The sequence below is a fragment of the Amia ocellicauda genome, chromosome 5 (genome assembly GCF_036373705.1).
Source record: "Amia ocellicauda isolate fAmiCal2 chromosome 5, fAmiCal2.hap1, whole genome shotgun sequence".
Lineage (NCBI taxonomy): Eukaryota > Metazoa > Chordata > Actinopteri > Amiiformes > Amiidae > Amia > Amia ocellicauda.
In genome coordinates this window covers 39,265,506-39,278,430 of record NC_089854.1, presented here as the reverse complement: position 1 = coordinate 39,278,430, position 12,925 = coordinate 39,265,506, and the positions used below count along the sequence as shown (strand labels likewise).

At 36.1% G+C, this 12,925-nt stretch overlaps 1 protein-coding gene across 1 annotated transcript in view; it reads right to left on the bottom strand.

Annotated features, from left to right (window-relative positions):
* Positions 1-8,733, bottom strand: part of col7a1l (collagen type VII alpha 1-like) — a 122,329-nt gene extending 113,596 nt beyond the window's left edge. Inside the window, 2 exon segments of the mRNA XM_066702977.1 lie at positions 1,498-1,650; positions 8,384-8,733. Coding sequence (XP_066559074.1) covers positions 1,498-1,573 — 76 coding nt within the window. The 5' untranslated portion in view covers positions 1,574-1,650; positions 8,384-8,733.
* Positions 8,734-12,925: the final 4,192 nt, after the last annotated feature.

The window sequence follows — 12,925 nt, the reverse complement described above, 5'->3', positions numbered from 1 at the left end:
CAGTGGATCAAATGTTCACAAGGACAGATTTTAATCTGCTAAACCTATGGGCCTTCAAAGGTCTACTGAGCTGTATTTCATTGCAAAATATATATTAGCACTTACAACTTTATTTCTTAATTAGTATTAAGATTATGGGCTAGACCAAATCACAAAGTTGACCCACCTGCAAATTACAAATCAACAAGTTGTACCCTATCGCGTTTTGATTTATAAAAAGTATAACTTCTAACAATAAGTTAAACCACGATAGGGTACAGATTTATACTATGTGATTTGCGGGAAGGTCAAAGTTTTGATTTGGTCTAGCCCTGTGCATGGTCTGACTGTCACATTGGGCTCTTGAGCTCGGCATGTCATTATTTAAAATGATAAAGCGTAAAACATCTGAGGGTGGCCTCCGTCAAGAGACTCCACGTGAGGAGTCCGAGTGATGTCACTCCAAGCAGCCACCCCACTCCACTTTGTGATTGTGATAATCTAAGCAAGTAAATGACACAAACCTGTTCCAATTGATAAGGAAATAAGAGTGATTGGTGTTAATACATTTATTTTTATATAAAGAACACACAGCAGACCTTTAACATCAATACCAGGAAGAATTGCAGTCAGTGTCTTTACATTTACATTTTTGCAAGCCCCTCTGGTATGATTTTTTTCCCCTTTACCTTCATTATTAGTTTTACATTCCCGGAGCAGCTTATTCATTTACGGGCTGGAGTGGCACCTCAGCAGTTCCAGGCTTCTACAATGGGAATTCGCTCGTGACACTGATAGAATTAACACCCTGTAGCCCACACTAATCCTCACAGAGATAACAGCTTCCCTCTGCACAGTAAACTCTCAGAGGCTGTCGCTGACTGGAGATTTGCATTGTATTAGGGAAAAAAATTGTAATAATTTTCAGCATTTCACAATTTTGACTGAAAACATTTGGGAGGATTAGATTGTCTACGGCTGTAGGGAGACAGATTTTCGGAGGACTGTCACCTGTGTGGTAAATCAAAACATTTACATTTACAACATGTTTGCCACCCAGCCTGGTGCAGCAGATATGTAATGCATTTGAATACATTGTAACACACTCAAACAGATTTAAAATGGATTGTAATACCATGGATTGTGAATATGTTAATAATAATCACAGCAGAATAAGGCATTAAGAGAACACAGCACAATAAGGATAAACCATTACAGGGAATAATTACTATAAAGATCCTATTTCCTTCTTGCTTTGATTAGTCATTACATGTAATATTATCTGTAACAGATCAAAAAAGGGCATTAACATTCACATATTGTATTCATTTCCTTTCACTGTTTCACTGCGGACCAAAAAGTAAATGTTTCAGCATTTTCTACTGCATTATCATAATGAGAAAATATTAATGAAAAAAGTACCTACTCCCAATGCAGAATTAAGCCATAATCTGAATAGCTATCAACACAATTTGATATATATATTAAAGACAATTAAAAACAAATATGACACCATACCTTCGGCCTGTGATTGGACAATCCTGTGGGTAAAAGTCAAAGCCAGTATAAAAATCCACATGTGTAAAGAATCCATGCTGCCCTCTCGGTTGCTGTGCACCTAAATAAGTTGCTCTTGAGCGTGGGGGCTTGTGGTTTTCGTGAATGAACTACCTGAAAGAAAGCAAAAAACAGATTTTGATTTCTTCCAAACAGCATGTCAACCATTCCATTCAAATCTATGTTCACTGTTTACTTTAAGAAATACTGGTCACACATTACAGGAAAAAAAAGATTAACCAAGATTAATATAGCAAAGGAAGTACCACGAGTAAGATAGGGAGAGACAGACACACAGAGAGAGAGAGAGAGAGAGAGAGAGAGAGAGAGAGAGAGAGAGAGGAACAACAGACTGTAAATGATGATAGTTTCTAATGTTGTTCATAGTCTTCCAACCAACCAAGTTTAAATTAATACAACCATATTCATTAAATTCATTAAATCAGCAAAACATAATTTATCCACAATATAACACTTGCAAATATTGGCGTTTAAACAGTAAGCATTGAGTATTCCCATAATTCACCACTCCTGGACAGGTCACCACCTTTTGTTATGGGTACAGTATGAGACTTTGAATTTTTATTGGACACCGGAGCTCAAAGGGTATTTGGGGTACTTGTTTCTTGAATATACCTCCTTTCTGTGTTTACATGTCAATCCAATTACAGCACTGATATAATGTGCACGTGCATCTGCTGTTCAGAAAGGATAGGACACTTTAGTTTTTTTTTAATTACTATCATAACTCTAGGTGACATCTTCATGAAAATTCACTTTAATAATAAAAAAACTTTATATTAACATTCATTATGGTAAATAAGCCACCATATAAACGATACAAAAATTATACATCCACACAGATACCAAAAACTTATAAAATAATAATAATAATAATAATAATAATAATAATAATAATAATAATAATAATAATAAAGGAAAGGTATATTAAACTCGATATTAAACTAAATGAATGTTCATTACAAGACTTGTATGACAATTGCTGTGAGCTATACATAAATTGTATAATCAAAATATGTATATTATGGTAAGTCACAGATGCTAAGACAACAAACAAATTACAAAAAAAAACACTAAATCTGAGTCTTGAATATGTGGAAAAAAGGTGAACAATAGTACCTTAATCTGTCAGGTGTACTCAACCACAGAGGAGATAGGTAACCACTTTGACAAAATTTTGACTGAATTCATCAAATTATCTAAAGCACATTTATGTCCTTAAAAATGCAGTATTTAACTAATGATTAGTCTCCAATCTGAAAAGGCATGTGACCATTTGAATGCCTGGTGGAGTGACACTTACGCAGACCAAATATCATCTCATATTAATATACTTTTGTATTATATTTTATCTTAGCTGAGGGACCTCAAGAGAGGTCTGTTTTGCACTGGAACACTACCTAACCTGCTAGACCAGGAATACTGCTTAGCAAGGCAATGACAATCTGCAAATGAAGAAGGATATTGAGGTAGAAGAAGAGCTATTCCTATTAATCTGCACTGGATCTGTCATTTTCGTTTCGCAGTGTAACATGCCTCAAAGTTAAAAGGTAAGTCTATATCCCTGTTTTCAAAGTCTTCTATCTGAATAACTGAATACTCCTCCTTTGACCCCTGGAAATATATTAAAATAAAAGTACTTTGCCTTTTTATTATTGCCCCTTAATCCTGAACTAGTCACACAACAACAGTGACCCGTGGCGACACAGGCAGCGGAAAAGGCTAAGTGCCTGTGCTTTTGATTAGCAATTGGAGAAGACGGCAGAGAGATGGGAAAAAAACACCCCTGAACAACAATTACTTAAAAAACAAGTCAGCTAGATTTCAATCTTATACACCATGGCACGTGGTCAGTATGTTAATTATGGATAGAAAAAAATACAGATCTGTTACTTCAGTAGTCACACACTGGGAAGTATATCAGTATATTCTTGTAAATGCAACAATCTAAAAAATCTCCTGGATTTTGGCTCCGGAGGATATCTTTCATACTATAATCAAGTTTGTGGTTTGGTAATTTGTGGATCAGAGGGAAGCTTGCCTCTTAATGCTCCACTATATACACTGGTAGCTTTTATAAAAAATACTCCTTTTGGAGCATTTTGTGATGTCTGAAAGCAAGGAGTGAATGGCAGCAGAAACATGTAATTACAATAAAATAAATGTTACGATTCAAAACATTACACTGCTTTAGTATGCACTGGCATTAACAGGGAGAATTGCACAGGAAAATGAAAAGGAACCACCTGACCAGTGTGATACAGATGCCTCGCCATATTGAACAATGCTGAATTCAATGTTGATGTATTATTTAATCCCCAGGAGTTATTTTAAAACTGTGACCATTTAAAAAAACATAAAAAGAAAAACCTCCAAGCAAGACAAGCAGCATCATGTTGGTTTTTATAAAGTGTGGCATGTGCTACAAGCCTCAGCATTGTGTCATACTGTTGCCTTTCTGTCTCTGTGGAATGTGAACGGCCACAGTAAGAACTGTTTACAGTACTTAATATCTCAGCCCGTCACCCAGTAAAGCTGTCAAAATGATCAATGTGTATGTGCCACATTGTGTATACTGCATGTGATGAAGTTCGTTTTGTCATTGCTTTTAAAGGTAAATTCATTTCAGTTCAAATTGACAACATTTCTTTGCCATGATTTCATCGTGAATTGTATTTACAGTTGTGTGTTTTGTCCTTTAGCTTTCAAATAAATATTTAAAAATAAATTTGAGTGTTTTCTTTTTAATATCAAATGATAGTGCTGATCTTCATTCTGTATGTATTACAGAATGTAATATGACTTACAAATATAAAAGGAACGATATTTCTACAATAGAGCTTTTAACGAAAATACATCACTTTCTCGCAAAACCAGAATCAGGAATGCATACAATTAGGCCCTCAGTTAATTAAGAATTATTGCACCATAGTTTACTTTATAAAGCCTATATAGTGATTAACATGGCCCTTATTGTCAAGTCAAAGATGTTTCTCTACAACTGTGTTGCTGTGTAACTTTAGGAACAGATCAAATACAAAATATGAATGATGCCATTCATTGAAATACAAGAGAAAAAAAACATTTTACATTACTGCACTGAATTAACTAATACTCAGGTTCGATCAGGTTATAATGTGAACCTCTATTTAGAAGAAAATCTAAATCCCATAAGTTCTCCATAGCAATAATGTGGGAATATCCACAATAGTATATTTATTAGAAATAATGACCACAAAAACATTGAGAAATATATGTTAGTTTACCTTATAAGGAGACTAGCATTCTGAACACAAATCTGTATTTATTCAGCCTCTGAATTAAGCTCAAATGGAACACATATTTTTGGTTACATTTTCTAAATTTCTTGTGTCGTGTTTAAAAAAAAATATCCTGTGGGATTTTTCCAATGTAAAAAATATGCCATTGGGATTTTGCCCTGGGGAAATTTGTCCTGCATTCAGAAAAGGATCCCTCATTAATTTGTAGTCAACAATTCCCCCAGAGAAATTAATAAAAGTATCCATTACTGTATTCCAAAGTACAGTCCATATTTGCAAATGACTTTGAGAAAACTCTGGTATTCCACAGTGATGAAAGAATGTACTTTGTACTAGCCCAGTTCTCCATAACTGACAGTCTGTCTGCAGTTTATCTCATTCTCTCTGTCATCCAGGTGTTTTTGAGTCTAAGGAATCTCCAACCTGCAAATTATGTCCTGTCACGTCTTCCTTCCTTCAGTTCACACTCAATAAACAGCGTGTCAAGGTTCCTAGCTCACATCTTGAGACAACTTCAGAAAAAAAGCTTAGTTGTCTGCCCACCGTCCTCCCAGAATTAGTGCTGTAAAATTGGGAATATCTCTGTGTCATCATCTTCTGTCAGCACTCAACGAGCTGACTGACTATGTTCCCTTAATTGGTGATGACGGCAATATTTTACAGAGGAAGTTGCAGCACTGAGGCCTTACACCTTGTAATGACACCTACCCCACTATAAGCCCTAACAATAATGAGAATTCTAGCCCCAACCGACTTTCCACTTGACCAGGTAGAAACAAAACCTTTAACCCCAAGGGAACTATAGTGAGAAATGTACTCAAACCCACAAACCTCAACTCGTCAATATGAAGAAGCAACGGAAACAACCTAACTGTAACCATAAGACCATTTTTGTTTTTATCTGTATCCTTAATTTAGCCTAACCATAAACCAAGTACATCTTGAAACCCGGGCCACAGCTTAAATCTAAACCAAGCCCAGTCATATACTTTGTTTAAGAGTAAGCACTGACACAATATTAGGGCTTATGTTAGGAGATAATGTCATGTTCCAGTTAGAGAAGTGTGAATAGGGTTCAAATTATGTAATAGTCTGACCTTTTAGATTAAGAGGCTATGTCATGGATTGTGGTCAGGGAAGAAGTTCAAGGCCGGTTGATATGGCCAGTTTTTGGATTGGATTTTTGGGGATGACAATTAAAAATGGTATTGTATTATATCTAGTTTGTTGTAGTGTCAGATGTTGCGTAGTTTCCAGAGTAGTGTTTTTTCACTTAAGTATACTCTTCTGATTGTGTTCAGATTACACTCCTGGCCTGAGCTAGACAAAGGCTTCTATTAGCTAAAGATTGCACACTAATTAATGTCATACACATTTAGATTAGTCCTGGGTTACAGATGATGATGGTGAGTCCCACCATCTGTCTTTTGTGTGAGGATTGAGTTGGGATGTAGGTTTACTTTATATATATCCTATTATAAATCCTAAAGATATGCTGAACTCCCAAACTTGCCAACACCAGAATCTGAAGCTACCTTTCTCAAAACCAGGGCAACAGAAATTTGGAAGAGAATGGAAGTCCACACCTTCTACATCATTCAAGGGATTAGAATAACAGCATTTAACTCCTGATGGTATAGGGAGTACTTCATCCACAAATGTACCATTTTAATGAACTATGAACCAGCACTGGCCCAACACCCAACAGTGAACTGAAAGCGCTAAGCCATCACACCAACTGGCCACCAGCACTAATTGCTAACTGGTTAATTGGTTTTTGATTCTCATAGTTCAAGCCCACTTATTTTACCATTTTTTTAATTGAATCCCTGCAGCTTCGATCACTTGCAGTAGGGATTGACCATCTGTTGTACATAAAATATGATTTTCATTGTCTAACTCTGCATATATATATATATATATAAACCAGGTCTATTGAATACTGATCATCAAACATCACTCAGGAGCAGGCAACAAAGTGGAATTAGTCCAGAAGTTGTGGTGAAGTCAACTGAACTGGTTGAAGAAACACATTTTTTTGTTGTGGTTAAGAGTCAAATGTGTTGTTTTCTACCATTGCTTCTCTACAATTATCTAATGGGTGGATCAACAGGCCTGCAGTTCTATGCTCTATATCGATGTGTACCTGGTCCAGTCCAAATCCCCCGAAACTCTCAAAACTCCCAAAAGTGCCACACTCAGATTAAAAAAAGCACACTACTAGTATATTTGTTTGGGTTCTAATTCCAGGACAGGATTGTATGCCAACCGCCGAAGCAATTATCAATGAGCACATGTTTGGAGTGGCACTCTACACATCCTGGCAGCATGTCAGAGTATTTTCCCAACAAACAATCTCCTGTGAAAAGGATGCAAGATAATTCGTACAAGCAGGCCAATCTTGAACATCTTAGTATGGCTCCTGCAAGGCGCCACTACAGAATGACTTCAGTAACAAATTAGACAAGAGCAAACTGCAGTGAATGGTTTGTTCCCTTTCCCTTCGTTAGGAACCTCCACAATCAGCAGAATCACCCAAGACATCTGAAAAGGGATTATCCTTTTAAGTTTGGCAAATGTAGCCTGACCACACTGTGCAGATGCTTTTAAAACCCGTTTTCTCAGTATGTGTGGCAGGCGTAAAAGGTTAATCCATTACATTACAGGTGCAGCACCACTTATTCTGCCGTTTATAACATTTTAAATCTGTAATCTCTTCATTTGGACAGCCAAAGGAATATACCAATTAAAGTATAATGTCATAATAAACACATTATTATAAAAAAACAAAAATACAGGGTAGAAAATCAAATCCACCAATATCATACATATTAGTCATTTAATGTAGTACATAAGAAATATAATTACAATAACTTATATGAATTTTCAAGATACAAGATATAATTTTAATAATAAAATAATAATACTTATGGTGAAAAAGACGTCTTCATTAGTAAAGTAAAAGTTTCACATTAAGGTAGACTGGATATTACTCTGCCTAGAAGAGTATATGAAACCATTCCCCCACCCCAGGTTTACTTTAAAATCATTACAATATTTTCAGTTACATACACACTTTAACAATCCATGTTAATGGCCTATAATTAAATTAATTTAATTCATACTGCCTAGCATTTAAACAATCCATCCATCTTAAATGCACTATTACTGTGCATAAGAACATACATACATAATTGTAAAATAACTTTTCCTTTTTCTCCATTGCTTTTCAGTTCTGTTCTGGTGCCTAGTTATAGCTTTGAAAACTAAATGAAGTGGAACATTGCTAGAAAATAAGACTTTAAGGATTTGTTCCAAAATTACCTTATCACAAAAGTGTAAATCCCATTTTTTCTGATTACCCTTAACCATTCCAAAAGTGCTTAATAGGAGCAATTACAATTCTACACCACACTGCAGCCCTGGCAGCCATCTAGACTGTGAAAAGTGTAGATTTTTCAATGGGACATTAACTGCAAACATAAATAGTTTTGCTTAACACCCCAAAGTGGCCAATCTTCAATGTACCTCGAACCCACACTTACCTCTTCAAGACAGCTATCCTAAACATCTTCTTCATACTCCAGATAATCCCTTGTGTAGTTAGGAAACAGATGAAATTGCAGATCTATAAGAAAACAAATCTGTTCTTTTGAGAAGAAATGTTCTTGATATACGAGATAGCCTGGACAGGGGAAGAGTTTGCATCCAGAAAAAAGAGAAGTTAGTGTCTGCAGAGATTAACCGGAGTAGGATGGTGGGTTTATGTGCAAGTTTCTTGCACCTCAAAGAAGCAGTAAAGTTTGAAGGAGGAGTCCCAGCTGCCTCTCACACCATGAGAGTTTTTTTTATTTATTTGTTGGCCGACCTTGTCAAGGATGTATCTCAGCCTCTTTCTAGACCACTTCACTTATTCCTTTGCATTTCTTGGGGCTGGAATGTGGATTTCGCTTACGGGCTAAATCTTAAAACAAGAGATATGTCAGCTCAGCAGAGCCTATTTAAATTTATATCCTGTACTCTGACACCTGGGGAAGAAACGGGAGATGAGAGGGGTGGGGATCATATTGGCAGGAGAGGAGACATTAAACCAGGAAAAGCCACGTTGAAATGTACTGTGGTAAACTAATCCTGAAGGACCTGAGTGGAGAACGTATTGATAAATACAGACTTAATTCAAATGGGAAACATTGTGCCAGAGGTGTCAACAAGTCATTATTTTGCAAGTCCAAGTAAGTCCCAAGTCTTTTTGCTTCAAGTCAAGTCTCAAGTCTACATTTTTATTGTAGATATATCACCAAAATATTGTGCAATAGTATATATATACACACACATACACACACAGTAGGTTCCCTATATATATATATTTGTGAATTATGGGTCAAAATCCAAGGAAAAAATATGAATATGTGTTTTGGTCCAAAGCAGAAAATACACACTCCTACTACTGAGCCTTACTTTGGACATAAGTAGAAGAACATTAACCATGTTGCTAGATGTCTTCATGCATAAATGAAATATTGTATAGAGGATTTTTCTTATTCATAGCCCAGAACAGGAGGCTGTTTTGTCCTTCACACATTGTGAGGTACAGGCTGAGCTGAGAGGCTGGGGATACATTTTGATAAATATTTTAAGCAACTTTAGCACTTTATGACTCCGTTTAGAGAATAGATTAATATTCTACTAAAATAAACACTACCCGATTGTGCTAGAATGCAGAAAGTTGCCGCTTAGCTAGCTAGGTGATCGTGCTTGGGACAGCCAGGATGCGTTAGCTAGTGGAGGAGACGACACACACATGTGCCTGTGCTGTTGTCCCATTCTTCTAAAAGTTAGCATTTCGGTAAATTTGTGCATAAAGTTTGTGCTATAATGGTTGAAAGCATTGAAAGAGGGTAACTTCCACAACAAAATGTATAAGATGGTCTGAACCTGTGTTGAACGTAGATCTTATTTGAGCGATTTGTCTGAATCTCTATGGGAAAAATGAATGGGATTTTTGCGACACCACTTTGGCTCTATATTGTCTTTGGTGAGAGTCTGTGCCCAAGGACACATAGTATGACAAGCATTGACACAATTAGTGCCATATTCATCCATGGACTGCTGCACATCCATTTGAATGTAACAAAACATTTACAATAACAAACGACATAAAAATTAGTTTCTTTTTTCAAGTCATGCCAAGTAAAACACCCGCAAGTAAAGTCAAGTCACAAGTCAGTGATTGCCAAGTCTAAGTCATTTCAGCTTTTTTCAAGTCAAGTCCCAAGTCTCATAAATTCTGACTCGAGTTCCAAGTCACTTGACACTTGACTTTAGCCTAAAACAAACGTTTCGGCAGTAACGTAAAAACAAATACGTCAGAGAAAGAAATACAACTAAAAAAACAGAGAAAATTACTAAAGATGACCCATATCTGTGATCTCTGCTTTCTTAAAACTCTGTACCTCTGTATAGTAATTAGTGTACATGGCATGTTATATAGTTAATGCAAGAGCATATATATAAATAGAATATATACATGATTGCGTTGTACTTGAGCATTGTTTAGGGCTATAGGGATTGGGTTTATTGGCTCTGTAGTTGCTTGAAGACACTGCTGTCAAGCACAGTTCAAATCTGGTGTCAGACAACAGCTGCCATTACAGTTCAAAGGGTAAGAGGTCATGCACAACATAACATAAAACTTTGTGTAAAACATTTGGTAGTCTCTAGTGCAAGAAACAAGAAAAAGTGCTAGTTCTGACAGGAACTAATGTTATAAACTTGGCATAGATGCATAATAATAATAATTATAATAAAACATTACAGTTACAAGAGTCACCCTTATACAAAATAAACTATATACAAAAAAACATTATAATTTCAGTATTTAATAACAGTAATGCTAACAGCTTTTATAAAAGTATTTAAGTTCTGAAATGGATGGAGAGATAAGATTGCAAAGTAGAGTGCACCTTATTACATGCTATTGATCAAACACTCCACACATAAATAAAGACTTTGCACAGAAATGCAGATTGCCCCATTTTTATGGTGGGAAAATCAATGCTTTTCAATTTTTCATGAAGTACAGAAAAAATAAAAAAGCAAGACATTAATATTACACCAAGCGGGGGGCTTGTAGCTACAAGGTCCACTGCAACTTAAAAAGACTGAAGAGGAAGCTTCAGACAGCTATCCTCCTCTTTGAACTCCTGCACGCTGGCTGACCTGCAGATGTCTGGCCCAGTGGCAGTGTGCCAATTGACCTGCGCATCTCTGCAGCCTCACGAGAGGTCAACAGTAGTTACAGAGTTGTGTCAGGGGTATATCTTACCGAGTATCCAGTAGCCATGAGCAGAGCGAGTGCAGACGCGCCTGGAATTCTTGGCTCTGATGGGAAGAGGAAACTGCATAGCCTGCTTTATGTCAGGAAGCAACACACTTGCTTTTAACTGAACATGTAAACAAGCAAAAAGATGCCCTGTCAATATACAGTGGTAAACTGAAGATAGAAAGAAGAATATAAACCCAAAGAGCAAAGATAAAAAATACATGGGTAAATGTGGAGGTTTAAAATTTCCCGGCTCTTTTTTCACTCCCTGAATATCTTCATTACTTCGAAAATGCATGGAAAAAAAATTAAAAAAAAAAAAAAAAAAATTAATTACTATACTGATTATAAAACATACAGGAGTGCAGTGCCATTGTTATTCAGTGACTATAGTCTTCTTTTCCCCTCCAAGTAAATCAGACTTAAACAGGGCTACAGGCATTTGTGTATCTGTGTAATTTTTAAATGTGGGTACCTGACTGCAGATTTTCCTGTCAACCAGTACTATAAATGTAATATAAGGCATAGGCATTTCACACATCAACACAAACTTATTTTGACACCTCACTAAGTGTTTGGTATTTGTCGTTTTTTGGGGGAAATGGCCTGCCTTATTAAAATGCTTAATCATGACAACTAGCTCTATAAAATACACTCAAATTCACCACCATTACCACCATCATATAACATATTTGATTTATGATGGCATTTAGAGTTGAATTGTTTGTACTTCAATACATAAGTAAAAAAAAAAAAACCTTTATTCATTTATTTAGCAAATCTCAAAACACATTTACGCCTCAAAGACTTTTACAGAATCCATTTTCAAATATAATGTTATTTTAGATCGTTTATATAAAATGACATACGAGTCATCAACCCACTACCTACCACCCATCCTAAATTAAGGTGCAATAAATAAATAAATACAAACTCTTGTCTGAAGCTAATGGTGGGAAGTGAGCTTTTGTGTGACTGAAACAGGCTTGTTTAGACAGCTGTATTATTTAATGTCAATTTTCAAACGTGTCTGCAATATTCTGATTTTGTTTGACAAATAGCTTTTAAAAAAAGAAAAGGAAAAGGATAACATGCCTTTGTGAGTTTCTTATTATGCTTTATTGAAGTTATGTTGGATTGACTGGGTGGCTTCTAGACTACAGATGTTTCTTTAGTTGCCATCACCCCAGAGACACAGGCTCTTAAAGTATACGGGGAGTAAGATTAGTCCTACTAAAGTCAATCATATACTACACTGTATATGACCTGCTTTGATAGGATGCACTGGTAATTATGCTTTGACTGCATTACTACTGGAAATAACCAGTGATTTAACGCCCAGTGATTAAAAAAATATTCTTATTCTCATCAAAATCCTGGCTCTGCTGAAATACAAAACTACAGATTGCCCAATGACAGAAATGAGTCCTTCCCCAAATATTCCTCGGAATGTCTTTTGAGGCACGAAAAAAACGAGGTAATAGTGTCAACTCTGCCCTCAATCTACAGACGGACAATGGCAGTCACTGTCACAGGCTGGAAGAGACAAGTTATAACACATTTCCATCTCTTTATGAAACATGGAGGGGGTTTCGAAGAAAACAAAAATTGGCATATTTGTGGATTTGTCTTGGAATAGTGCACAAGCAAAATGTTATGTATATGCTGTAGACAAATACCATTTCACTCAAGCACTGCTCCACTTTGTGAAGTTATGAATATGCAGTATTCAGATGAGGGAACTGAGATGTAAGTCATGATATGT